The sequence below is a fragment of the Ranitomeya variabilis genome, chromosome 1 (genome assembly GCF_051348905.1).
Source record: "Ranitomeya variabilis isolate aRanVar5 chromosome 1, aRanVar5.hap1, whole genome shotgun sequence".
NCBI classification, from domain to species: domain Eukaryota; kingdom Metazoa; phylum Chordata; class Amphibia; order Anura; family Dendrobatidae; genus Ranitomeya; species Ranitomeya variabilis.
The window spans coordinates 1,022,962,381-1,022,989,926 of NC_135232.1; the positions used below are offsets into that span (position 1 = coordinate 1,022,962,381).

General features: G+C 47.0%; 1 protein-coding gene across 1 annotated transcript in view; it reads right to left on the reverse strand.

Moving 5' to 3' along the window:
* The window catches only part of LOC143793009 (cytochrome P450 3A24-like), a 186,093-nt gene that overhangs the window by 63,727 nt on the left and 94,820 nt on the right, over nucleotides 1–27,546 (reverse strand). Inside the window, exons 8-9 of the mRNA XM_077279562.1 lie at nucleotides 6,404–6,531; nucleotides 6,049–6,130 (exon numbers count right to left, since the gene is read on the reverse strand). Coding sequence (XP_077135677.1) covers nucleotides 6,049–6,130; nucleotides 6,404–6,531 — 210 coding nt within the window. The remainder of the gene's footprint in view (nucleotides 1–6,048; nucleotides 6,131–6,403; nucleotides 6,532–27,546) is intronic.

The window sequence follows — 27,546 nt, forward strand, 5'->3', positions numbered from 1 at the left end:
ACCAAATGGACCATCTTAGAAAAACGGTCACACACCACCCAGATGACAGACATCTTCTGAGAAACAGGCAGATCTGAAATAAAATCCATCGAGATGTGCGTCCAAGGCCTCTTAGGAATAGGCAAGGGCAACAATAATCCACTAGCCCGAGAACAACAAGGCTTGGCCCGAGCACAAACGTCACAAGACTGCACAAAGCCTCGCACATCTCGTGACAGGGAAGGCCACCAGAAGGACCTTGCCACCAAATCCCTGGTACCAAAAATGCCAGGATGACCTGCCAACGCAGAAGAATGAACCTCAGAGATGACTCTACTGGTCCAATCATCAGGAACAAACAGTTTATCAGGTGGGCAACGATCAGGTCTCTCCGCCTGAAACTCCTGCAAGGCCCGCCGCAGGTCTGGAGAAACGGCTGACAATACCACTCCATCCTTAAGGATACCTGTGGGCTCAGAGTTACCAGGCGAGTCAGGCTCAAAACTCCTAGAAAGGGCATCCGCCTTAACATTCTTAGAACCCGGTAGGTATGACACCACAAAATTAAACCGAGAGAAAAATAATGACCAGCGCGCCTGTCTAGGATTCAGGCGCCTGGCGGTCTCAAGATAAATCAAATTTTTGTGGTCAGTCAATACCACCACCTGATGTCTGGCCCCCTCGAGCCAATGGCGCCACTCCTCAAAAGCCCACTTCATGGCCAAAAGCTCCCGATTCCCAACATCATAATTCCGCTCAGCGGGCGAAAATTTACGGGAAAAGAAGGCACAAGGCCTCATCACGGAGCAGTCAGAACTTTTCTGCGACAACACTGCCCCAGCTCCGATCTCAGAAGCGTCGACCTCAACCTGAAAAGGTAGAGCAACATCAGGCTGACGCAACACAGGGGCAGAGGAAAAACGGCGCTTAAGCTCCCGAAAGGCCTCCACAGCATCAGGGGACCAATCAGCAACATCAGCACCCTTCTTAGTCAAATCGGTCAATGGCTTAGCAATATCCGAAAAACCAGCAATAAATCGACGATAAAAGTTAGCAAAGCCCAAAAATTTCTGAAGACTCTTAAGAGAAGAGGGCTGCGTCCAATCACAAATAGCTTGAACCTTGACAGGATCCATTTCAATGGAAGAGGGGGAAAAAATATATCCCAAAAAGGAAATCCTCTGTACCCCAAAAACACACTTAGAACCCTTCACACACAAAGAATTAGACCGCAAAACCTGAAAAACCCTCCTGACTTGCTGGACATGAGAGTCCCAGTCATCCGAAAAAATCAGAATATCATCCAGATACACAATCATAAATTTATCCAAATAATCGCGAAAAATATCATGCATAAAGGACTGGAAAACTGACGGAGCATTAGAAAGACCAAAAGGCATCACTAAATACTCAAAGTGGCCCTCGGGCGTATTAAATGCGGTTTTCCACTCATCCCCCTGCCTGATTCGCACCAAATTATACGCCCCACGAAGGTCAATCTTAGAGAACCACTTGGCCCCCTTTATGCGAGCAAACAAATCAGTCAGCAACGGCAATGGGTATTGATATTTAACAGTGATTTTATTCAAAAGCCGATAATCAATACATGGTCTCAAAGAGCCGTCTTTTTTTGACACAAAGAAAAAAACGGCTCCTAAGGGAGATGACGATGGACGAATATGTCCCTTTTCCAAGGACTCCTTTATATATTCTCGCATAGCAGCATGTTCAGGCACAGACAGATTAAATAAACGACCCTTTGGGTATTTACTACCCGGGATTAAATCTATGGCACAATCGCACTCTCGGTGCGGAGGTAACGAACCAAGCTTGGATTCTTCAAAGACGTCACGATAGTCAGACAGGAACTCAGGAATTTCAGAGGGAATGGATGATGAAATGGAAACCACAGGTACATCCCCATGAGCCCCCTTACATCCCCAGCTCAACACAGACATAGCTCTCCAGTCGAGGACTGGGTTGTGAGATTGCAGCCAAGGCAATCCTAGCACCAAATCATCATGTAGATTATACAGCACCAGAAAGCGAATAATCTCCTGGTGATCCGGATTAATACGCATAGTTACTTGTGTCCAGTATTGTGGTTTATTATTAGCCAATGGGGTGGAGTCAATCCCCTTCAGAGGAATAGAAGTCTCCAAAGGCTCTAAATCATACCCACAGCGTTTGGCAAAGGACCAATCCATAAGACTCAAAGCGGCGCCAGAGTCGACATAGGCGTCCGTGGTAATAGATGACAAAGAGCAAATCAGGGTCACAGATAGAATAAATTTAGACGGTAAGGTGCAAATGGAAACAGATTTACCAAGCTTTTTAGTGCGCTTAGAGCATGCTGATATAACATGAGTAGAATCACCACAATAGAAACACAACCCATTTTTCCGTCTAAAATTCTGCCGCTCGCTTCGGGACAGAATTCTATCACACTGCATACTCTCTGGCGACTTCTCAGTGGACACCGCCAGATGGTGCACTGGTTTGCGCTCCCGCAAACGCCTATCGATCTGAATAGCCATTGTCATGGACTCATTCAGACCCGCAGGCACAGGGAACCCCACCATAACATCCTTAATGGCATCAGAGAGACCCTCTCTGAAAGTCGCCGCCAGGGCGCACTCATTCCACTGAGTAAGCACAGACCATTTACGGAATCTTTGGCAGTAAATTTCCGCTTCATCTTGCCCCTGAGATAGGGACATCAAAGTTTTTTCTGCCTGAAGCTCCAAATGAGGTTCGTCATAAAGCAACCCCAAGGCCAGAAAAAACGCATCCACATTGAGCAACGCAGGATCCCCTGGTGTCAATGAAAAAGCCCAGTCTTGAGGGTCGCCCCGGAGCAAGGAAATCACAATCCTGACCTGCTGTGCAGGGTCTCCGGCAGAGCGAGATTTCAGAGACAAAAATAATTTGCAATTATTTCGAAAATTCTGAAACCCGGATCTATTCCCCGAGAAAAATTCCGGCAAAGGAATTCTCGGCTCAGATACAGGTGCATGACAAACAAAATCTTGCAAATTTTGTACCTTCGTGGCGAGATTATTCAAACCTGCAGTTACACTCTGAAGATCCATTACAAACAGGTGGACACAGAGCCATTCAAGGGTTAAGAGGAGGTAAGAAGCAGCTAGACAGCAATTAAGGGCTAGGCAGCCAAACTCTGAGGGGAAAAAAAAAAAAATTTCCCTTCAACACTTCTTTTTCTCCTGCTTCAGCCCAAACAATTAACACTTTGCGGGCCGGTCAAACTGTCAAGATCTCAATGGCAAGAGAACATAGCATAAGCATATATAGGAACTAGCTCTTGGAAGATGGGAACTGAGCTGACCATGAACTAAACCTAACGCACAACTAGCAGTGGCCGGGTAGCATGCCTACGTTGATTCTAGATGCCCAGCCCAGCCGGAGGACTAAATAAAGCTAGCAGAGGAAAATATTAGTCCTAGCTCACCTCTAGAGAAATACCCCGAAAGGAGACAGAGGCCCCCCACATGTATTGGCGGTGAGTTGAGATGAAATAACAAACGTAGTATGAAAATAGGTTTAGCAAATTTGAGGTCCACTTACTACATAGCAGAAGACAGAAAGGACACTTTCATGGTCAGCTGAAAACCCTATCAAAAAACACCATCCAGAAATTACTTTAAAACTCTGGCATTAACTCATAACACCAGAGTGGCAATTCCCGTTCACAAGAGCTTTCCAGACACAGTAACGAAACTACAGCTGTGAACTGGAACAAAATGCAAAAACAAACATGGACAAGAGTCCAACTTATCTAGTAGTTGTCTAGGAGCAGGAACAAGCACAGAGAGGCTTCTGATAACATTGTTGACCGGCAAGCAACTAACAGAGCAGCAAGGTTATATAGCGACTCCCACATCTTGATGGGAACAGGTGAACAGAGAAGATGAAGACACCAGTTCAATTCCACCAGTAGCCACCGGGGGAGCCCAGAATCCAAATTCACAACACCTTACCTAACATGCCCTAACATGTTGATCCAGAGGAAGGCAAAAAAAAACCATGTGGCAAACAGTAAGCTCCACATTGGGGAAAAAAATCTTTCCCGACTCCACATACGGCAATCACACTAGTTACCAGGATCAACACCCTATCAAGGAATCTAGTATATATAACCTGTAGCATTATACTTTTCAAGAAAGGCATCCAGTCCCCTCTTACATTTAAGTAATGAATCACTCATTACAACATCATACGGCAGAGAGTTCCATAGTCTCGCTGCTCTTACAGTAAAGAATCCGGGTCTGTTATTATGCTTAAACCTTCTTTCCTCCAGACGTAGAGGATGCCCCCTTGTCCCTGTCTCAGGTCTATGATTAAAAAGATCATCAGAAAGGTCTTTGTACTGTCCCCTCATATATTTATACATTAAAATAAGATCACCCCTTAACCTTCGTTTTTCCAAACTAAACAGCCCCAAGTGTAATAACCTATCTTGGTATTGCAGACCCCCCAGTCCTCTAATAACCTTGGTCGCTCTTCTCTGCACCCGCTCCAGTTCAGCTATGTCTTTCTTATACACCGGAGACCAGAACTGTACACAGTATTCTAAGTGTGGTCGCACAAGTGACTTGTATATATAGAGGTAAAATTATGTTCTCCTCATGAGCATCTATGCCTCTTTTAATGCATCCCATTATTTTATTTGCCTTTGTAGCAGCTGCCTGACACTGGCCACTATATATGAGTTTGTCATCCACCCATACTCCGAGGTCTTTTTCATTGACGGTTTTGCCCAGAGTTTTAGAATTAAGCACATAGTTATACATCTTATTACATCTACCCAAGTGCATGACCTTACATTTATCCCCATTAAAGCTCATTTGCCATTTATCAGCCCAAGCTTCTAGTTTACATAAATCATCCTGTAATATACAATTGTCCTCCTCTGTATTGATTACCCTGCAGCGTTTTGTGTCGTCTGCAAATATTGAAATTCTACTCTGTATGCCCCCTACAAGGTCATTAATAAATATGTTAAAAAGAAGAGGGCCCAATACTGACCCCTGTGGTACCCCACTGCTAACCGCGACCCAGTCCGAGTGTGCTCCATTAATAACCACCCTTTGTTTCCTATCCCTGAGCCAGCTCTTACACATATTTTCCTCTATCCCCATTATTCTCATTTTATGTATCAACCTTTTGTGTGGTACCGTATCAAAAGCTTTTGAAAAGTCCATATACACTGGGTTCCCTTAGTCCAGTCCAGAACTCACCTCTTCATAGAAACTGATCAGATTAGTCTGACAGGAACGGTCCCTAGTAAACCCATGCTGATACTGGGTCATAAGGTTATTCCTCTTCAGATACTCCAGTATAGCATCCCTTAGAATACCCTCCAGGATTTTACCCACAGTAGAGGTTAAGCTTACTGGCCTATAATTCAAGTTCACTGTTGTCTCCTTTTTTGAATATTGGCACCACATTTGCTATACACCAGTCCTATATCACAGGCGGCGGCTGAGGGATACCCCGATCATCCGCTCCTGCTGTCAATGTTATTAGCGGCAGCAGGTGTCGGATGATGGGGGTAAGAGTCCCAAAAGCCCCCACCTGCTGTCATCGTTCAGACTTTAAGATAACTCTCATCATTCTCCTCTGCTCGCTGGCAGAGCAGGGGAGAATGATGAGAACCGTCTTCAGAACCAGCCGCCAGGGAACAGCACTTACTGTAGCGCTTCTTCTCCGGCGGCCATCTGTGTGGTACTTATTTGGCAAACGGGTGTCACAGGGCTGCCACATGTGTGCCACACGTAGTACACACACAGACACATGGACACGGATATCTCTGGTACTGGTTTTTCTGGTACTGGAAATATCAGGATGTGTGAAATCAGCCTCAGAGCGAGAATTTCTGCATGTGGTGCTTATACTCGATTCTGAGTAAATCAAGATGTTTTTAAAATAGTTTCCATTATTTTTATCGTTTACATGTATTTCAAACCTGTTATTTCCATAATTCCACAACCTTTCCTTCTTGGTGTTTTATGTTGAGGAGTGCATATTACAGAAAGTCAATCTTCATACCTTTATAACCATGATCTGACCCTCCTGTACTGTTGTCTTTAGATTGAGCATCTACCATGAGTTGTAGGAAATCTATTCGATCCTGAAAGATCAGATAAGAGATCAGAGCAAGCAAAGTTCTAAAATACAGTATTTGGAATCCTTTGCATTCCACTATAGTACTATATCTCAGACAATTTAGTGACTACACTTACAGTATGATATATTATCTCCTGCCTTTCTCTTAATACGGATATTTCAAAATCAGTCTGAGCTCAAATTGAAAAACATCAGATTTTGATTAACCAAATATGGTGGCAGGGGTTACAAGAGAATCTCTTCACATGTTTCTTAGTTGACCTAAACATTCACTTACTGTGCGAACACCTTTCTGCCTGATTTTCTTAACACTTGTTATAGCATCTTGAAAAAAGTCGAGGACGCTCTTCGAAATAAAGCAAAAATTCAGTTTCTTCAAAAGAGGAATCAGGAATGGAAACAGAACTATAAGAAGAAAAGCAGAACCTGAATTATTCAGTCATCTCAGTGGATTTCATTGTCCATATTTTTATGAGCTACGGGCCTTTTCTGACTTCTAGAGATGATGGATGCATTTGCTGTTGAGGTATACATTGGGACCTTGGAGTAGAACTCTATGGTTGTGACATGGCTGATCAGAAAGTAGTGCCATGTCAGATGCCGTCTGTAATTAAATGTTTGTGGCATGTATTAACCCTTTCCCGACATGCGCCGTATATATACTGCTCTGTGGCAGCCGCATTCCCGCAAAGTGAAGTATTAATACGACGCCGGTGTTTCCGGTCACCGCGCAATGCAGATGGCTGCTGTCTCTGAAAGCATGCCATCCCTGCAATTCTGACCAGCCAATCACAGCGACGTCACAATAAAGTTACAAAAAAAAAAATCCTTGTGACTTGCTGTGATTGGTGCTGTTTTAGGCAGCACAAATCACAGCAATCACAATGAGTGGGGTGATCAACATGTCACCTCTCCTGATTGACCCCTTTGACGCTGATTGGTCAGTATCGATTGATCATCCAATCAGCGCCAAATGGGTTAACCTAAAATAGCAATCACTGCTCTGCAGCATGCCATCTTTACCTCAGAGTTGGCGGGCAGAACGGTTGTATACCCCGCCTGTGTACCTGAGTGAGAGAAAAATCACTGGTGGCCAGTGCGCTCCTCCTGCAGTCTGTGCCTCCTGTGATCTGTGTTGAGTGATGGATGCTGTGTGACCGATCTGTGATCACAGCAGCAGCAGTTCTCCAGTCCCCATCCCAGCTCCTCCTCCAGGCCCCCCAATCTCCCCCACTCTCAATTATTATTTTTGGCACACTTTTTTTGTGTGTGGCGTCCTGTGCTGAGCATTCGTGCTCTTCCTGTGGCAGCAGCTCTATGATCAGTATTGCTGATGATCAGAGTCTGGACTTTTTTTTAGCTAGAGTAGCGTACGTCGCTGTGTTAGTGATGTCCGATTTTCTTTTAGAGAAAAAAAAAATAGTACAAACTAGGGAGGTAGCGTTTTTCTTTTGCAAAGGAGAAAAAAAATAATTTTTAACGCTGGTAACTTCTTAGCTAATGCATTAGGGAGCATACGTTGCAGCGTTAGTGACATCCATTTTTCTTTTGCAAAAAAAAATAATAGCGCCGAATAAGGCTATGTGCACACGTTGCGGATTTGACTGCGGATTTGCAGCAGTTTTCCATCAGGTGTACAGTACCATGTAAACCTATGGAAAACCAAATCCGCTGTGCACATGGTGCAGAAAATACCGCACGGAAAGGCTGCGTTGTATTTTCCGCAGCATGTCAATTCTTTGTGCGGATTCCGCAGCGGGTTACACCTGCTTCTCAATAGGAATCCGCAGGTGTAAAACCACAGGTGAAATCCACACAATAAACGCACAAAATCCGCGGTAAATCCGGGTGTAATCTGCAGGTAAAACGCATTGCGGAAAAATCTGCACACGAATCTGCAACGTGGGCACATGGCCTTAATTTACAGCTAGTGCATTAGGGGAGCACACTTCGCAGTGTTAGTGACGTCCATTTTTCTTTTGCAAAAAAAGGAATTGTTAGCGCCGGATAAATTTATAGCTAGTGCCAGTGGCGTATCTAGGGGGGGGCAGCCGGGGCATGTGCCCCGGGCGCAGCCGGCAGGGGGGCGCAGTCGGGCCGCCTAAAGCAGCGGTCCGCAGTGTCTCCCCCGGCGGCTGCATTCTGCCGCCCCCCGCACTGGGAGTCAGCTGTTCTCTGTGCCGACTGTCAAGCTGACAGCCGGCACAGAGAAGCTGCAGCGCGCCGGCTCCCAGTGTTCAATTGTACTGCATCTGAGATGCGAGTACAATTGAAGCTCTGACTGCCGGGTCAGAGCGACGCCAGCAGTGTGATCAGGTCATGTGATCACGCTGCTGACGTCACTCACCCGCGCGGCAGAGCAGAGGCAGAGACACAGAGCGGTGGTAAGTGTTCCAGTGGAGCTGAAGACACCGAAGGTGCAGGGGGGGATTTAATGTGAGTGGGGATGGTGGGATATATTATTGGATGGGGGATATTTAATATGAGTGGAAATGGGGGGATTTATTGTGGGGAAGGGATTTAATGTGAGTGGAGATGGGGGGATTTATTGTGGGGGGAGATTTAATGGGGATGGGGGGATTTATTATTGGATGGGGGATATTTAATATGAGTGGAGATGGGGGGATTTATTGTGTGTGGGGAGAATTGGAGTGGAGATGGGGGATTGAATGTGTGTGGGGGGAGATTTCTCATGGGGATGGGGGGATTTAATGTGTGGGGGAGATTTCTCATGGGGATGGGGGATTTAATGTGTGGGGTGATATTTGGAGTGGGGATGGGGGGATTTAATGTGTGGGGGAGATTTGAGGACACAAAATAAAGAGCAAAGGGGGAGATGGGGGGCATGTATGAGGAAACAATACTGGGGAATGGGGGGCATATATGAGGAAACAGTATGGGGGATGGGTGCAGACAGTTTGGGAAGCAAACCGGGGAATGTATGCAGACACAGTATGAGTAGCGATGTGAAAAACGTATGTGGACAGAGTATGGGGAGTGAGGGTGTTGGGATGTGTGCATGCATAGCATGGAGGGACAGTGTAAGGGCACAGCCAGGAGGGGACAGGATACCAAGGAGGGGGAGTGTGATGAGAGTACAGTACAAATACTGGGCCCTATAGGGGGGACACAGTGTGAGAGGACAGTGTCAAAATGGGGGCCGGTATGGAAAGGAGAGGTCAGTGTGAAGAGCATGTACCATAAGAGGGACAGTGTGGGGGTCATATTTTATGCAGACAATATAATGAGGGGCAATTTTTTATTCAGGAGCATTATAATGACGCTTGTATCTTTAAGGGCATCATGTGGAGATTTTCTGCAAAAGAGCGGAGAAGATGGAAGTCTGCAGAGACGGCTGTGGATGAGAAAACTCATCATGGGGTCTGGACAAGATGAAGAAAAGGAGATCGGCTCCAGAGACGCCGTCATCTATAAGGTACCTGCATGTAAATGTTATTTGCGATACTGACTAACTCTCATGTTTTTATTTATGTTAGGATTCAGGAACATTAAAGGGGATGTCCAGGTTTGTGATGGATGAGTCTGCAGTCATTCTTTGTGACTGCAGACTTCTGAATTCTCACAGTGTTCACCGCACGCTGTCAGGATTCTGTCGTGCTGGCGATTTAGATACATGCGGTCACGTGCTCACTAGACATATGTGGCCTCAGTCAATGAAAATGAACTGAGCGAGGCCGGGCACGTCTAGTCGGAATGTGGCCAGAAGTATACAGATCGCATGCTTGTGCTGACATGACTGTCCACTGGCCAGGGAGAATCCTAAAAGTGTGCAGTGCATGCGTTGTGAGAATTCAGAAGCTGCGATGTCAGGATTCAGCTCTGCAGGTTCCAGTCGTCGTCACATGGACACTTCACTCACATGCGACTTTCACACTTAAGGTCCTGTGACAACGAGCTTCTCTTCTGCTTCTCTCAGTTTTTCACTGAACATTGAGAGCATTAGGGAGAGAAGCTCGTCGGTACATGGCTAAGTGTGAATATCGCATACGTTCTGGGGGGGGGCGCCAAACTGAATTCTTGCCCCGGGTGCCAGAAACCCTAGATACACCTCTGGCTAGTGCATTAGGACAGCATATGTCGCAGTGTTAGTGATCTCTGTTTTTCTTTGACAATAAAAAAGAATAGTTAGTGCCGAGTAACTTTATACAGTAGGTAGGGCATTAGTGTAGTGAAGGTCACTGTTATTTTTTTTGCATACAAACTTTTTTTTAAAATAAACCGATTTTTCATTTGTTCTTCTAAATGTTTATTCTAAATTTTTCCTTTTTTCTCTTCTTTTTATAATAAATAGTACCTTTTACACAAGCGCCACACAATACATATGCAAAAGCACCACTTACACACACATTCCCATTGTTTTGAAGAATAAAATAAAAATGACCCATTTATCAAGAAGACGCTACTCACCAGAGGGAGCATACGCTTTGCTTGCCTCCAACAGGGATATGGGCAATGAGGTAGATACTACATTCCTCTATTTCTCTCCCTCCTCCTCATTTAGTGAGAAGGGACGCCCACCCAAGGTGCCCTAGGACCTAGGCAACACATTCAGTATTCGATCCCATGTGGACTCCACCCGAAAAAATTATCAGCCCGTTATTCCGGATTTCATGGACAGCTCAGGAAACCAATTTGATGTTACAGGCCTCACTGAAATTTACTTTTTCAGCAAGGAAATAATAAATTTTATGGTGGTCTAGACAAATTTGTATGCCCATCAATTTTTCACCCAAAATCCCACATCATCATATGCCAGATGGACCTCTGTAAACACAGCAGAAATGATGACATTTTGGGCCATCGTGCTGCATATGGTCATAGTCAGAAAACCAGAGATTTGGTATTACTGGAGTACCGATATACTCAACAGCATACCGGTATTCCGTATGGCAATGACAAGAGCACGATTTGAAGCAATCCAAGAATATTTACATTATAGTGATCGTCTATATAAAATTCAGCCAGTAGTTCAACACTTCAGCAGAAAATTTGCTTAGGCGTACAGCCCCCAAAGGGACATCTGTATAGATGGATCTCTGATTCATTTCAAAGGGAGGCTAAAATTCTGACAATACCTGTCCAGTAAGAGGGCCAGGTATGAAATTAAACTGTACAAGGAAGGGTAGGACACCCAGATTGACACCCCCTGAATACCACCCTGTTCTGCTGGAAAGAGGGAAAAATTGTGTAGGAATTGCTGCACCCACTGCTGGATAAGTGCTATCACTTCTACACAGATAACTTTTACACCAGCATCCCACTCTTCAAGATCCTCTCTGTCAGAGGTACAGTTGTATGCGGCACTGTGTGGAAAAATCAGAGAGGGTTCACTAAGCCGCTAATTGAGCAACTGCTGAGAAAGGGCGACAGCAGAAACCAATGCTGCAACAACATGCTGGTGGTCAAGTATAAGGACAAGAGGGATATCCTTATCTTGACCACCATGCACCGTGACAACAGCTCCTTTGTCATTGTCCGAGGTACCACAACACAAGTCCCAAAGCCAGAGTGTGTCCTGGATTATAATAAGTACATGGGGGTTGTAGATCTCTCAGATCAGGTCCTCAAACCATACAGTACCATGTGAAAAGCTAAAGTATGGTACAAAAAAACTGTCCGTGCACATTGTGTAGATGAACACCAGAAAGGATGGAGCACAAGAAAAACACCAAAAAGAATTAAAATCCAAGTAATTTTATTAATCAAAAATATTACATAAGTAAAATGTAAGCCATACATAGTAGCACAGAGAGGGGAATAAGGTAAGGAGACATGCTGATATAGCAGGAAAAGGTTCCATATTCCAAAATAACTGCAAACAATAGCAGTAACAAGCACATGACATTGGTATTGTCGACTACCGAGAATAAGTGCCTCCCCAAGGGTCACCGACCCCTCTTCCTCCCACTCCCGAATAACGACATGAGTCTCAAGTTGGATATAATTGGCCACAGCGGCCTTTATTATAAACAAACAAAACATAACCGTAAACATGAGATGGGAAGGGGTCCTTGAAGCTAAAAGTCTGGTGTTAACCGTAGTATAAACAAGTGGACAAGAGACCAACTGTAGATTACTCTCAGCAGTTACCCCACAGGCTCGAGAGCACCAAAATACCCCGAAGGGTTACCATTGTCCACTTCCAAATTAGGAATCTGGCCCACCATTACCAAGATTCCCCCAAATCACCAGACCCGCAACCAAAACTTATACCAACTGGAGAATCCGTATCCCGACGGACCCCCCAGGCCAATTTAGCGCCAACTCCAAGGACCCCTCCCCCCGCCACCACGAGGATACTTGACCCCCTCAAGTACCCGAGACCCCACCAACCTTAACTGCTATGGCTCGTTCAATTCCAGACTGCAGCCCCAGGGTCCACAAATTAATGCCCACCGCATTCAGATGAACGCCATCACCCAAAAGAAATTGGTCACCACCACGATCCAACTCGAAATGACGCACGGCCAAGCCCCCATTCCGCACAACAAAACCAGACACGGCCCGATTCACCTTGATCCGGGCTTTATTAATCTTGTCCACCGAACTGGCGTGCCTCCAGGATTTCCGTGGAACAATCTCCGACCACACAATATACATTTCCCGAAAGGAAACCCATAACCGTAGCAAGTCATGTTTTATGTCCCGGATCAACTCACGACAAGGGCGAACTCCCAAGTCGTTTCCCCCGACGTGTAAAACCAAAATATCAGGAGGCCTGTCCAATCGAACGCCATTGTGTACTTCCTGCAGGACTCTGTTCCAACCTAAACCCCGAAACCCCAACCACCTGATGACGGCCACATCCCTGGAAAAGCCGAGCTGTCTTCCATCCTGTCGGACGTCTGCCCGCTTTGCGCCCCAGTACACATAGGAGTGGCCGACAATCCACACCAACAGCGAGGATGAACCTGAAAAACATAAACAACTTAGACAAGCGCCAACAAGTACCATGACCAAACAGTCCCCAGCCTCTCAAGGCATCACATAACTCCCACCGCCCTATCCTCTGCACCACCGCAGGAACCGATCCGTTCCATGCTGCCTCCGTAGCGGCCCCGATCTGAAAAGAATGCGAGGCGAACCTGGAAGAATCCACACCGATGGCCTCTAAAGACTGCCGAAAAACCGCCACAAACTGATATTTGGACAAAAAAGACCCGTCCTCATGACGCAACAAAGGCCCATCCCTACGCGGGTGAAGCCTATCAAAATCCTGCCAGCAACAGACGGGACACATAACGTAACCCGGAACGGCGCTCAAAACCACCTTTTTACCCCATCCCGTCTGGTCAGTCTTAGACTTCTGAATCCAAAATTCCAGCGACCCCACGGAAACAAAAAAGTCCCCCGCCCAAAGGCCCCCTTGACAAACCGTAGTAGGAGACACCAGCTCCCCAACCCTCAATGCTCCATAAAAAGCCAACAAAAAAGCTAAGCAAAATAGTGCAACCTCAAAGCTGGAAACACATATATCACCCAGACGTACCCCCAACCACTCCAACATCCCAAACGACACCGGGCGCCTACGATCGCCTCGGCTACCTGTTTTTCTCAACCCCTTCACAGCTTGATTTACCAAAAAAGACTTCGTCAAATCCTGTAGGCCCCGGCCAAAGCCGCTATAGTCCTATCAACCTTCGCTGCCGACCATCCCTGATCCGCCCCATGTCTCATCCATAATAACAACGCCCCCACTTGGTCCCGACCAGTACCCGCCACACCACAAGACGCCAACCAGCTCTCCCAAGTGCTCCATACTGCCTGATAAACCGACTACGTACTCGGTGCCAAGGACGCTTGAATTAAAGGTTCTGCAGCCCGGACACCACGCTCCAAAGCTCCGCCGAGCATTCCAGCCCCGTCTCCTCGGCCTCCGGAGCCAGCTACCGAAAACGCTCCCACTGGAAACGAGACAGAGAATCGGCAATGCAATTATTAACACCGGGTACATGTGAGGCCGTGAAATAAGCATTCAAAGATAAACAAGACAAAACCAACTGCCGAAGAACTCTGACCACAGGAGGCGAAGATGCCGTCAAACTGTTGATGGCACACACGACCGCCATATTGTCACAATTAAAACGAACCCTTTTATTTCGAAAATCGTCACCCCAAAGCTGCACTGCCGCCAAAATCGGAAAGATTTCCAACAAAGTAATGTTCCGTACCAACCCTGTTTTAAACCAGGCTTCCGGCCACCTAGCAGCACTCCAGCGGCCCCCGAAAAAGACCCCAAATCCAATACCGCCTGATGCATCATTAAACAAATCTAAATCAGCATTACCCACTACCTCCTCCATCAACAAGGAATGCCCGTTGTAACAGGACAAAAAACGATCCCAAACCTCCAAGTCAGCCTTGTGTTCAGCCGACAAACGAACAAAATGATGTGGGGCGGTAATCCCGGCCGTGGCGCTAGCCAATCTACGTGAAAAGATCCTTCCCATTGGGATTACTGTTGTGAAATTGGATTCTGGGCTCCCCCGGTGGCCACTTGTGGAATTGTACTTGTGTGCATCATCCCCTCTGTTCACCTGCTCCTATCAGGATGTGGGAGTCGCTATATAACCTTGCTCCTCTGTCAGTTTCATGCCGGTCAACGATGTAATCAGAAGCCTTTCTGTGCATGTTCCTGCTACTAGACAACTCCCAGCTAAGTTGGACTTTTGTCCTTGTGTGTTTTTGCATTTTGTTCTTGTTCACAGCTGCTGTTTCGTTACTGTGTCTGGAAAGCTCTTGTGAGCGGAAATTGCCACTCTGGTGTTATGAGTTAATGCTAGAGTCTTAAAGTAATTTCTGGATGGTGTTTTGATAGGGTTTTCTGCTGACCATGAAAGTGCCCTTTCTGTCTTCTTTCTATCTAGTAAGCGGACCTCGATTTTTGCTAAACCTATTTTCATACTACGTTTGTCATTTCATCTGGAGTCGCCGCCAATATATGTGGGGGCCTCTGTCTGCCTTTTGGGAAAATTTCTCTAGAGGTGAGCCAGGACTGTCTTTTCCTCTGCTAGGATTAGGTAGTTCTCCGGCTGGCGCTGGGCATCTAGGGATAAAAAAACGTAGGCATGCTACCCGGCCACTTCTGGTTGTGCGGCAGGTTTAGTTCATGGTCAGTATAGTTTCCATCTTCCAAGAGCTAGTTCTCATATATGCTGGGCTATGTTCTCTCGCCATTGAGAATCATGACAGTTTGACCGGCCCAAAAAAAAAAAGGGTTAAATTACTGGCTGAGAAAGGAGAGAAAAAAGAAGTCTGCTACAATTTTTTTTTTTTTTTCTTTTCCTCTAGTTCTGAGTGTGCTCTTAATTGAATCACTTGCTAGTCTGCCTATACTGCAGCCTTCCTCTCTTTCTCTCCTTCTTATCCTTGAATGGCTCTGTGTTCACCTGTTTCAAATGGATCTTCAGAGTGTAGCTACAGGTTTGAATAATCTCGCCACAAAGGTACAAAATTTGCAAGATTTCGTTGTTCATGCACCTATGTCTGAGCCTAGAATTCCTTTGCCTGAATTCTTCTCGGGGAATAGATCTCACTTTCAAAATTTTAAAAATAATTGCAAATTGTTTTTGTCCCTGAAGTCTCGCTCTGCCGGAGACCCTGCACAGCAGGTCAGGATTGTAATTTCCTTGCTCCGGGGCGACCCTCAAGACTGGGCTTTTGCATTGGCACCAGGGGATCCTGCGTTGCTCAATGTGGATGCGTTTTTTCTGGCCTTGGGGTTGCTTTATGAGGAACCTCATTTAGAGCTTCAGGCGGAAAAGGCCTTGATGTCCTTGTCTCAGGGGCAAGATGAAGCTGAAATATACTGCCAAAAATTCCGCAAATGGTCTGTGCTTACTCAGTGGAATGAGTGCGCCCTGGCGGCGATTTTCAGAGAAGGTCTCTCTGATGCCATTAAGGATGTTATGGTGGGGTTCCCTGTGCCTGCGAGTCTGAATGAGTCCATGACGATGGCTATTCAGATCGATAGGCGTCTGCGGGAGCGCAAACCTGTGCACCATTTGGCGGTGTCTACTGAGAAAACGCCAGAAAATATGCAATGTGATAGAATTCTGTCCAGAAGCGAGCGGCAGAATTTTAGACGAAAAAATGGGTTGTGCTTCTATTGTGGTGATTCAACTCATGTTATATCAGCATGCTTTAAGCGTACTAAGAAGCCTGACAAGTCTGTTTCAATTAGCACTTTACAGTCTAAGTTTATTCTATCTGTGACCCTGATTTGTTCTTTGTCATCTATTACCGCGGACGCCTATGTCGACTCTGGCGCTGCTTTGAGTCTTATGGATTGGTCCTTTGCCAAACGCTGTGGGTATGATTTGGAGCCATTGGAGGCTCCGATACCTCTGAAAGGGATTGACTCCACCCCATTGGCTAGTAATAAACCACAATACTGGACACAAGTGACTATGCGTGTTAATCCGGATCACCAGGAGGTTATTCGCTTTCTGGTGCTGTATAATCTACATGATGTTTTGGTGCTGGGATTGCCATGGCTGCAATCTCATAACCCAGTCCTCGACTGGAGAGCTATGTCTGTGTTAAGCTGGGGATGTAAAGGAACTCATGGGGACGTACCTTTGGTTTCCATTTCATCATCTATTCCCTCTGAGATTCCTGAATTCTTGTCTGACTTTCGTGACGTTTTTGAAGAACCCAAGGTTGGTTCACTACCTCCGCACCGGGAGTGCGATTGTGCCATAGACTTGATCCCGGGTAGTAAATACCCTAAGGGTCGTTTATTTAATCTGTCTGTGCCTGAACACGCGGCTATGCGAGAATATATAAAGGAGTCCTTGGAAAAGGGACATATTCGTCCTTCGTCATCTCCCTTAGGAGCCGGTTTTTTCTTTGTGTCTAAGAAAGACGGCTCTTTGAGGCCGTGTATTGATTATCGACTTTTGAATAAAATCACGGTTAAATATCAATATCCGTTACCACTGCTTACTGATTTGTTTGCTCGTATAAAGGGGGCCAAGTGGTTCTCTAAGATTGATCTCCGTGGGGCGTATAATTTGGTGCGAATCAAGCAGGGGGATGAGTGGAAAACCGCATTTAATACGCCCGAGGGCCATTTTGAGTATTTGGTGATGCCTTTTGGTCTTTCAAATGCCCCTTCAGTCTTCCAGTCCTTTATGCATGACATTTTCCGCGATTATTTGGACAAATTTATGATTGTGTATCTGGATGATATTCTGATTTTTTCGGATGACTGGGACTCTCATGTCCAGCAGGTCAGGAGGGTTTTTCAGGTTTTGCGGTCTAATTCCTTGTGTGTGAAGGGTTCTAAGTGTGTTTTTGGGGTTCAAAAGATTTCCTTCTTGGGATACATTTTTTCCCCCTCTTCCATCGAGATGGATCCTGTCAAGGTTCAGGCTATTGGTGATTGGACGCAACCCTCTTCTCTTAAGAGTCTTCAGAAATTTTTGGGCTTTGCTAACTTTTATCGTCGATTTATTGCTGGTTTTTCTGATGTTGTAAAACCATTGACTGATTTGACTAAGAAGGGTGCTGATGTTGCTGATTGGTCCCCTGATGCTGTGGAGGCCTTTCGGGAGCTCAAGCGCCGCTTTTCTTCCGCCCCAGTGTTGCGTCAGCCTGATATTGCTCTTCCTTTTCAGGTTGAGGTCGACGCTTCTGAAATCGGAGCTGGGGCGGTGTTGTCGCAGAGAAGTTCCGACTGCTCCGTGATGAGACCTTGTGCCTTTTTTTCCCGTAAATTTTCGCCCGCCGAGCGGAATTATGATATTGGGAATCGGGAGCTTTTGGCCATGAAGTGGGCTTTTGAGGAGTGGCGTCACTGGCTTGAGGGGGCCAGACATCAGGTGGTGGTATTGACTGACCACAAAAATTTAATTTACCTTGAGTCTGCCAGGCGCCTGAATCCTAGACAGGCGCGCTGGTCGTTGTTTTTCTCTCGGTTTAATTTTGTGGTGTCTTACCTACCGGGTTCTAAGAATGTTAAGGCGGATGCCCTTTCTAGGAGTTTTGAGCCTGACTCCCCTGGTAATTCTGAGCCCACAGGTATCCTTAAAGATGGAGTGATATTGTCTGCCGTTTCTCCAGACCTGCGGCGGGCCTTGCAGGAGTTTCAGGCGGATAGACCTGATCGTTGCCCACCTGGTAGACTGTTTGTTCCTGATGATTGGACCAGTAGAGTCATCTCTGAGGTTCATTCTTCTGCGTTGGCAGGTCATCCTGGAATCTTTGGTACCAGGGATTTGGTGGCAAGGTCTTTCTGGTGGCCTTCCCTGTCACGAGATGTGCGAGGCTTTGTGCAGTCTTGTGACGTTTGTGCTCGGGCCAAGCCTTGTTGTTCTCGGGCTAGTGGATTGTTGTTACCCTTGCCTATCCCGAAGAGGCCTTGGACGCACATCTCGATGGATTTTATTTCGGATCTGCCTGTTTCTCATAAGATGTCTGTCATCTGGGTGGTGTGTGACCGTTTCTCTAAGATGGTCCATCTGGTTCCCTTGCCTAAGTTGCCTTCTTCTTCCGAGTTGGTTCCTCTGTTTTTTCAAAATGTTGTTCGTTTGCATGGTATTCCGGAGAATATCGTTTCTGACAGAGGGACCCAATTCGTGTCTAGATTTTGGCGGGCATTCTGTGCTAGGATGGGCATAGATTTGTCTTTTTCGTCTGCTTTCCATCCTCAGACTAATGGCCAGACCGAGCGGACTAATCAGACCTTGGAGACATATTTGAGGTGTTTTGTGTCTGCGGATCAGGATGATTGGGTTGCTTTTTTGCCTTTGGCGGAGTTCGCCCTCAATAATCGGGCCAGCTCTGCCACCTTGGTGTCCCCGTTTTTCTGTAATTCGGGGTTTCATCCTCGATTTTCCTCCGGTCAAGTGGAATCTTCGGATTGTCCTGGAGTGGATGCTGTGGTGGAGAGGTTGCATCAGATTTGGGGGCAGGTGGTGGACAATTTGAAGTTGTCCCAGGAGAAGACTCAGCTTTTTGCCAACCGCCGTCGTCGTGTTGGTCCTCGGCTTTGTGTTGGGGACTTGGTGTGGTTGTCTTCTCGTTTTGTCCCTATGAGGGTTTCTTCTCCTAAGTTTAAGCCTCGGTTCATCGGCCCGTACAAGATATTGGAGATTCTTAACCCTGTGTCCTTCCGTTTGGACCTCCCTGCATCCTTTTCGATTCATAATGTTTTTCATCGGTCATTGTTGCGCAGGTATGAGGTACCGGCTGTGCCTTCCATTGAGCCTCCTGCTCCGGTGTTGGTTGAGGGTGAGTTGGAGTACGTTGTGGAAAAGATCTTGGACTCTCGTGTTTCCAGACGGAAACTCCAGTATCTGGTCAAATGGAAGGGATACGGTCAGGAGGATAATTCTTGGGTCACTGCCTCTGATGTTCATGCCTCCGATCTTGTCCGTGCCTTTCATAGGGCTCATCCTGATCGCCCTGGTGGTTCTGGTGAGGGTTCGGTGCCCCCTCCTTGAGGGGGGGGTACTGTTGTGAAATTGGATTCTGGGCTCCCCCGGTGGCCACTTGTGGAATTGTACTTGTGTGCATCATCCCCTCTGTTCACCTGCTCCTATCAGGATGTGGGAGTCGCTATATAACCTTGCTCAACGATGTAATCAGAAGCCTTTCTGTTATGACCCCAATGGCGAGGGTCTCAGAGGAACGTGGAAGTCTGCAGAATACAAAAATCCAGCTCATAGGGCAGTGGTAGCTGGGTTGACCATATATCTACTCCTAACGCCAACACTAGAAGTAGCCGGGAATCATTCCTACGTTGATTCTAGATGACACGCTCCAGCCGGAGAATCTAGCTACCCCTAGTAGAGGAAAACAAAAGACCTTTCTTGCCTCCAGAGAAGGGGACCCCAAAGCTGGATAGAAGCCCCCCACAAATAATAACGGTGAGGTAAGAGGAAATGACAAACACAGAAATGAACCAGGTTTAGCACAGAGAGGCCCGCTAACTGATAGCAGAATAAAGAAAGGTAACTTATATGGTCAACCAAAACCCTATCAAAATCCACACTGGAAATTCAAGAACCCCCGAACCGTCTAACGGTCCGGGGGGAGAACACCAGCCCCCTAGAGCTTCCAGCAAAGGTCAGGATATATATTTGGAACAAGCTGGACAAAAATACAAAACCAAAACAAAATAGCACAAAGCAAAAAGCGGACTTAGCTGATATAACTGGAACCAGGATCAGTAGACAAGAGCACAGCAGACTAGCTCTGATAACTACGTTGCCAGGCATTGAACTGAAGGTCCAGGGAGCTTAAATAGCAACACCCTTAACTAACGACCCAGGTGCGGATAAAAGGAATGACAGAAAAACCAGAGTAAAAAAAACTAGTAACCACTAGAGGGAGCAAAAAGTAAATTCACAACAGTACCCCCCCCTTAGTGAGGGGTCACCGAACCCTCACCACGACCACCAGGGCGATCAGGATGAGCGGCATGAAAGGCACGAACTAAATCGGCCGCATGAACATCAGAGGCGACCACCCAGGAATTATCCTCCTGACCATAGCCCTTCCACTTGACCAGGTACTGAAGCCTCCGCCTGGAGAGGCGAGAATCCAAGATCTTCTCCACCACGTACTCCAACTCGCCCTCAACCAACACCGGAGCAGGAGGCTCAGCAGAAGGAACTATAGGCACAATGTACCGCCGCAACAAGGACCTATGAAATACATTGTGAAGGGCAAGAGCAAACCGCTGGCACGAGAACAGCAAGGCTTAGCTCGAGCACAAGTCCCACAGGACTGCACAAATGACCGCACATCCCTTGACAAGGAAGGCCACCAAAAGGACCTGGCCACCAGATCTCTGGTGCCAAAAATTCCCGGGTGACCTGCCAACACCGAGGAATGAACCTCGGAAATGACTCTGCTGGTCCACTTATCCGGGACAAACAGTCTGTCAGGTGGACAAGACTCAGGCCTATCAGCCTGAAATCTCTGCAACACACGTCGCAGATCCGGAGAAATAGCTGACAAGATAACTCCATCTTTAAGAATACCAACAGGATCAGCGACTCCAGGAGCATCAGGCACAAAGCTCCTAGAAAGAGCATCGGCCTTCACATTCTTTGAACCTGGTAAATACGAGACAACAAAATCAAAGCGGGAGAAAAACAATGACCAGCGGGCCTGTCTCGGATTAAGGCGTTTAGCAGACTCGAGATACATCAGATTTTTGTGATCAGTCAAGACCACCACACGATGCTTAGCACCCTCGAGCCAATGACGCCACTCCTCAAATGCCCATTTCATGGCCAACAACTCCCGATTGCCCACATCATAATTTCGCTCGGCAGGCGAAAACTTCCTAGAGAAAAAGGCACAAGGTTTCATAACAGAGCAACCAGGGCCTCTCTGCGACAAAACGGCCCCTGCTCCAATCTCTGAAGCATCCACCTCAACCTGAAAGGGAAGTGAGACATCGGGCTGGCACAAAACAGGCGCCGAAGTAAACCGGCGTTTCAACTCCTGGAAAGCCTCCACGGCAGCAGGAGCCCAGTTAGCTACATCGGAGCCCTTCTTGGTCATATCCGTCAAAGGTTTCACAATGCTAGAAAAATTAGCGATAAAACGACGGTAGAAGTTAGCGAAACCCAAGAACTTCTGTAGACTCTTAACTGACGAGGGCTGAGTCCAATCAAGAATAGCTCGGACCTTGACTGGGTCCATCTCCACAGCAGAAGGGGAAAAAATGAACCCCAAAAAGGGAACCTTCTGTACACCAAAGAGACACTTTGAGCCCTTGACAAACAAAGAATTTTCACGCAAAATTTTAAAGACCAACCTGACCTGCTCCACATGCGAATCCCAATTATCAGAAAAAACCAAAATATCATCTAGATAAACAATCAAAAATTTATCCAGATACTTCCGGAAAATGTCATGCATAAAGGACTGAAAAACTGAAGGCGCATTGGAGAGCCCAAAAGGCATCACCAAGTACTCAAAATGACCTTCGGGCGTATTGAATGCGGTTTTCCATTCATCACCTTGCTTAATGCGCACAAGGTTGTACGCACCACGAAGATCTATCTTGGTGAACCACTTGGCACCTTTAATCCGGGCAAACAAGTCAGACAACAGCGGTAAAGGATACTGAAATTTGACAGTGATCTTATTTAAAAGCCGATAATCAATACAAGGTCTCAAAGATCCGTCCTTTTTTGCCACAAAAAAGAATCCCGCACCAAGAGGGGAAGAAGACGGACGAATATGTCCTTTCTCTAGAGACTCCTTGATATATGAACGCATAGCGGTATGTTCAGGTACCGACAGATTAAACAGTCTTCCCTTAGGAAATTTACTGCCTGGGATCAAATCTATAGCACAGTCACAGTCCCTATGAGGAGGCAGTGCACTGGACTCAGACTCACTGAAGACATCCTGATAATCAGACAAATACTCCGGAACTTCCGAAGGCGTAGAAGAAGCAATAGACACAGGCAGGGAATCCCCATGAATACCACGACAGCCCCAACTTGAGACTGACATAGCCTTCCAGTCCAGGACTGGATTATGGGTCTGTAACCATGGCAGCCCTAAAACAACCAAATCATGCATTTTATGTAAAACCAGGAAACGTATCACCTCGCGGTGTTCAGGAGTCATGCACATGGTAACCTGTGTCCAATACTGCGGCTTATTTGCTGCCAATGGCGTAGCATCAATACCCCTAAGAGGAATAGGATTTTCTAATGGTTCAAGAGTAAAACCACAGTGCTTAGCAAATGACAGATCCATAAGACTCAGGGCAGCACCTGAATCTACAAACGCCATGACAGGAAAAGACGACAGTGAGCAAATCAAAGTTACAGACAGAATAAATTTAGGTTGCAAATTACCAACGGTGACAGGACTAACAACCTTAGCTATACGTTTAGAGCATGCTGAGATAATATGTGTAGAATCACCACAGTAGTAGCACAAGCCATTCCGGCGTCTATGAATTTTCCGCTCATTTCTAGTCAGGATTCTATCACATTGCATTAAATCAGGTGTCTGTTCAGACAACACCATGAGGGAATTTGCGATTTTTCTATCACATTGCACCGAATTAGGTGTCTGTTCAGACAACACCATGAGGGAATTTGCGGTTTTGCGCTCCCGCAACCGCCGGTCAATTTGAATAGCCAGTGCCATCGTATCATTCAGACCTGTGGGAATGGGAAAACCCACCATAACATTCTTAATGGCTTCAGAAAGGCCATTTCTAAAATTAGCGCCCAGTGCACACTCGTTCCAATGTGTCAGCACGGACCATTTCCGAAATTTTTGGCAGTACACTTCAGCCTCGTCCTGCCCCTGAGACATAGCCAGCAAGGCCTTTTCTGCCTGAATCTCAAGATTGGGTTCCTCATAAAGTAAACCGAGCGCCAGAAAAAACGCATTAATATCAGCCAATGCCGGATCTCCTGGCGCCAGCGAAAAAGCCCAATCCTGAGGGTCGCCCCGTAAGAACGAAATAACAATTTTTACTTGCTGAGCAGAGTCTCCAGATGAACAGGGTCTCAGGGACAAAAACAATTTACAATTATTCACAAAATTCCTAAACTTAAACCTGTCTCCGGAAAACAGTTCAGGAATCGGTATTTTAGGTTCTGACCTAGGATTACTGATAACATAGTCTTGTATGCCCTGCACACGAGTAGCCAGCTGGTCCACACTTGTAATCAAGGTCTGGACATTCATGTCTGCAGCAAGCATAGCCACTCTGAGGTAAAGGGGAAGAAGAAAAAAAAAAAAAAACTCAGAATCTTTTTTCTTATAATCCCTCTTCTGCAATGCATTAAACATTTAATACTGACCTGGCAAACTGTTATGACCCCAATGGCGAGGGTCTCAGAGGAACGTGGAAGTCTGCAGAATACAAAAATCCAGCTCATAGGGCAGTGGTAGCTGGGTTGACCATATATCTACTCCTAACGCCAACACTAGAAGTAGCCGGGAATCATTCCTACGTTGATTCTAGATGACACGCTCCAGCCGGAGAATCTAGCTACCCCTAGTAGAGGAAAACAAAAGACCTTTCTTGCCTCCAGAGAAGGGGACCCCAAAGCTGGATAGAAGCCCCCCACAAATAATAACGGTGAGGTAAGAGGAAATGACAAACACAGAAATGAACCAGGTTTAGCACAGAGAGGCCCGCTAACTGATAGCAGAATAAAGAAAGGTAACTTATATGGTCAACAAAAACCCTATCAAAATCCACACTGGAAATTCAAGAACCCCCGAACCGTCTAACGGTCCGGGGGGAGAACACCAGCCCCCTAGAGCTTCCAGCAAAGGTCAGGATATATATTTGGAACAAGCTGGACAAAAATACAAAACCAAAACAAAATAGCAAAAAGCAAAAAGCGGACTTAGCTGATATAACTGGAACCAGGATCAGTAGACAAGAGCACAGCAGACTAGCTCTGATAACTACGTTGCCAGGCATTGAACTGAAGGTCCAGGGAGCTTAAATAGCAACACCCTTAACTAACGACCCAGGTGCGGATAAAAGGAATGACAGAAAAACCAGAGTAAAAAAAACTAGTAACCACTAGAGGGAGCAAAAAGTAAATTCACAACACCTTTCTGTGCATGTTCCTGCTACTAGACAACTCCCAGCTAAGTTGGACTTTTGTCCTTGTGTGTTTTTGCATTTTGTTCTTGTTCACAGCTGCTGTTTCGTTACTGTGTCTGGAAAGCTCTTGTGAGCGGAAATTGCCACTCTGGTGTTATGAGTTAATGCTAGAGTCTTAAAGTAATTTCTGGATGGTGTTTTGATAGGGTTTTCTGCTGACCATGAAAGTGCCCTTTCTGTCTTCTTTCTATCTAGTAAGCGGACCTCGATTTTTGCTAAACCTATTTTCATACTACGTTTGTCATTTCATCTGGAGTCGCCGCCAATATATGTGGGGGCCTCTGTCTGCCTTTTGGGAAAATTTCTCTAGAGGTGAGCCAGGACTGTCTTTTCCTCTGCTAGGATTAGGTAGTTCTCCGGCTGGCGCTGGGCATCTAGGGATAAAAAAACGTAGGCATGCTACCCGGCCACTTCTGGTTGTGCGGCAGGTTTAGTTCATGGTCAGTATAGTTTCCATCTTCCAAGAGCTAGTTCTCATATATGCTGGGCTATGTTCTCTCGCCATTGAGAATCATGACAGATTACCCTCTGGCTTTCCTTTCTTTCTAAACACTTGGATGCTCCGTGGGAAGCGCCGTTGCAATGCGAGCACAAATGCTTGAACTTACAAGTTGCCCCGAACTTACACTGGCCCTCGTTGAACTGCCAACAGACGCCGTGCTTCTGACCGCCGGATTGTCCCGATTGACCTCCGGTTCCTGAAGAGGAACCTTGTGAAGCGCCCTGGCCAGAAGTTCCGGCCCCGCTCTGAAAGGAGTGACCAAACTTCGTTGGCGCCATCACGCGCAACCACAAGCCAATGTCCTTCTGATCCCACCGGATCGCAGGACAAACCGCCTTCCGCTGCCGAAACTGCTCATTGTACCGTAACCATGCTTGACCTCCATAGGCCCTATGCGCCTCACCTATGGAATCCATATAACAAAACAAAGCAGAGCAATTCTCTGGAGATTTCTCTCCAATAACGCTTGCTAAAATTGTAGAAAAGTCGGCGCCGAAAACGCCGGGGACAAACAATACATAGATGGGTTCTCACCACGATGCAGGGGAGCTGCGATCCCCCCAGCCGCAGATGCTGTCGCCGTCCAGCCGTCCTTGATCCCGAAGCCGTCCTTGCGTTCGCACGGACGTGAACTTCGCTCCTCGATGCTGCTCCAGCTGACCCAACCCCTGCAGTGGGGATCGTAATGAGACCGTCAGCCAAGGGGGCAGCATGGTGTCGTGAAGGCCCAGACCCGAACCCACCGTCCGAAACACAGCCGTCTGTCGCTGCCACAGGAAGGTATGCGGGCCCGGTCACAGGTGTGTGAGGGGAATGGTGCTCCCCAGCCGAGTCCAGCAGCCCCGCTGGGTCTGGGGTGCTGCCCGCCGCTCCCACTGGGATGCTCCCCCGCCGTCTCGTGGTGCCGCGGGAAGCAGGCCGCCCAGCCTGGACATCACCGCGGCGGCCCGCCGTGACATCGCTCCGTCCGGTGGCGTTTCTGGCGCTCGTGGGCCCAGACCCCCGAAGTGATGGGGGAGAAGGCCCAACTGCCGCCGCAGGCCCCAGCGCGGCAGGTGGATTCCTCCCGGATCGTGGCCTGCTGGGACGCTTGTGAGCAGGCGCGCAGCCCGGAGGGTCCCCTGAGGGGCTCCTGCGCCGCCGCTGGGATGCCGGGGTAAGGTCAGGGGATAAGCGTTCCAGAGGCCGCACTCTCCTGGACCGCCGCTCACCGGGCCCGGCCGCCGGGGGATCGATACCGCTGCTGTCGCTGCTGTTCCCGCCCAGGATGCCAGATACCTGAGCCTCCAGCCAGCCGGGAGGCCGCGCCGCTGCCGCCGCCCGCAGCTGTACCAGCACGTGGTCGATGGACACAATGGTAAGCGCTGGTGTTCCTTTCTGCTCACAGGTCCTCAGAGTGGGAAGTGACCGGCTCCCCCCCCCCACTCATCCCTTACCCTCTCTGGCCATAATTAACCCTCCCCTAGGAGCAAACCCCACGCCCCCTTCTTCTCGCTCCAACCCCCTGTCATGGCGGCTTCCACGCATGCCGCCCGGGGGAGGGGGTGGGGCGGCTCGCTCTAGCCTGGTCTTGAAAAGAGGCTGGTGAATAATCAGAAATTATAGGTACATGCAACACCAGACTCCTATGTCCAACAGGGTTAATCCTACTTACCCATTATGACTGGTGGTGTCCACACATCTCCCTGCTGGCCCCCTTACACATTGTGGAGATGGCAATGTACAGTGATTTTGTGCTGTTTTCATCTGCATGCAATACGGGGACCTTCCTTCGGTTTCAGGAGGTAGTAATCACAACCCTAATGTTTGGCACTCAGGAAGGTGATGGTCCCAGTACTTCTGAAACTGATGGTGCCCGTATCGTACCAGGCCAACCACATATGCGGTATCGGAATACTCAGTAGATACTGCACAACAATTTTTGGTTTTTAGAATAGTGTCACTTTTGATATTTTCTGTTATATAGGCCCCTCAAAGTCACTTCAAATGTGATGGGTTCCTTAAAAACAAATAGTGTTGAAAATTTTGTTTGAAAACTGAGAAATAGCTGGTCAACTTTTAGCCCTCCTCACTACCTAGCAAAAAAATATGTTTCAAAATTTGTGCTGATGTAAAGCAGTCATTTAGGAAATGTTACTTATTAAATATTTTGTGTAATATAACTCTCTGGTTTAAGGGCATCAAAATTACTAGTTTGAAAATTATGATATTTTTGACAAATTTCTAATATTTCCGCAAATAAACGCAAAAAATATCGAACAAATTTTACCACTATCAT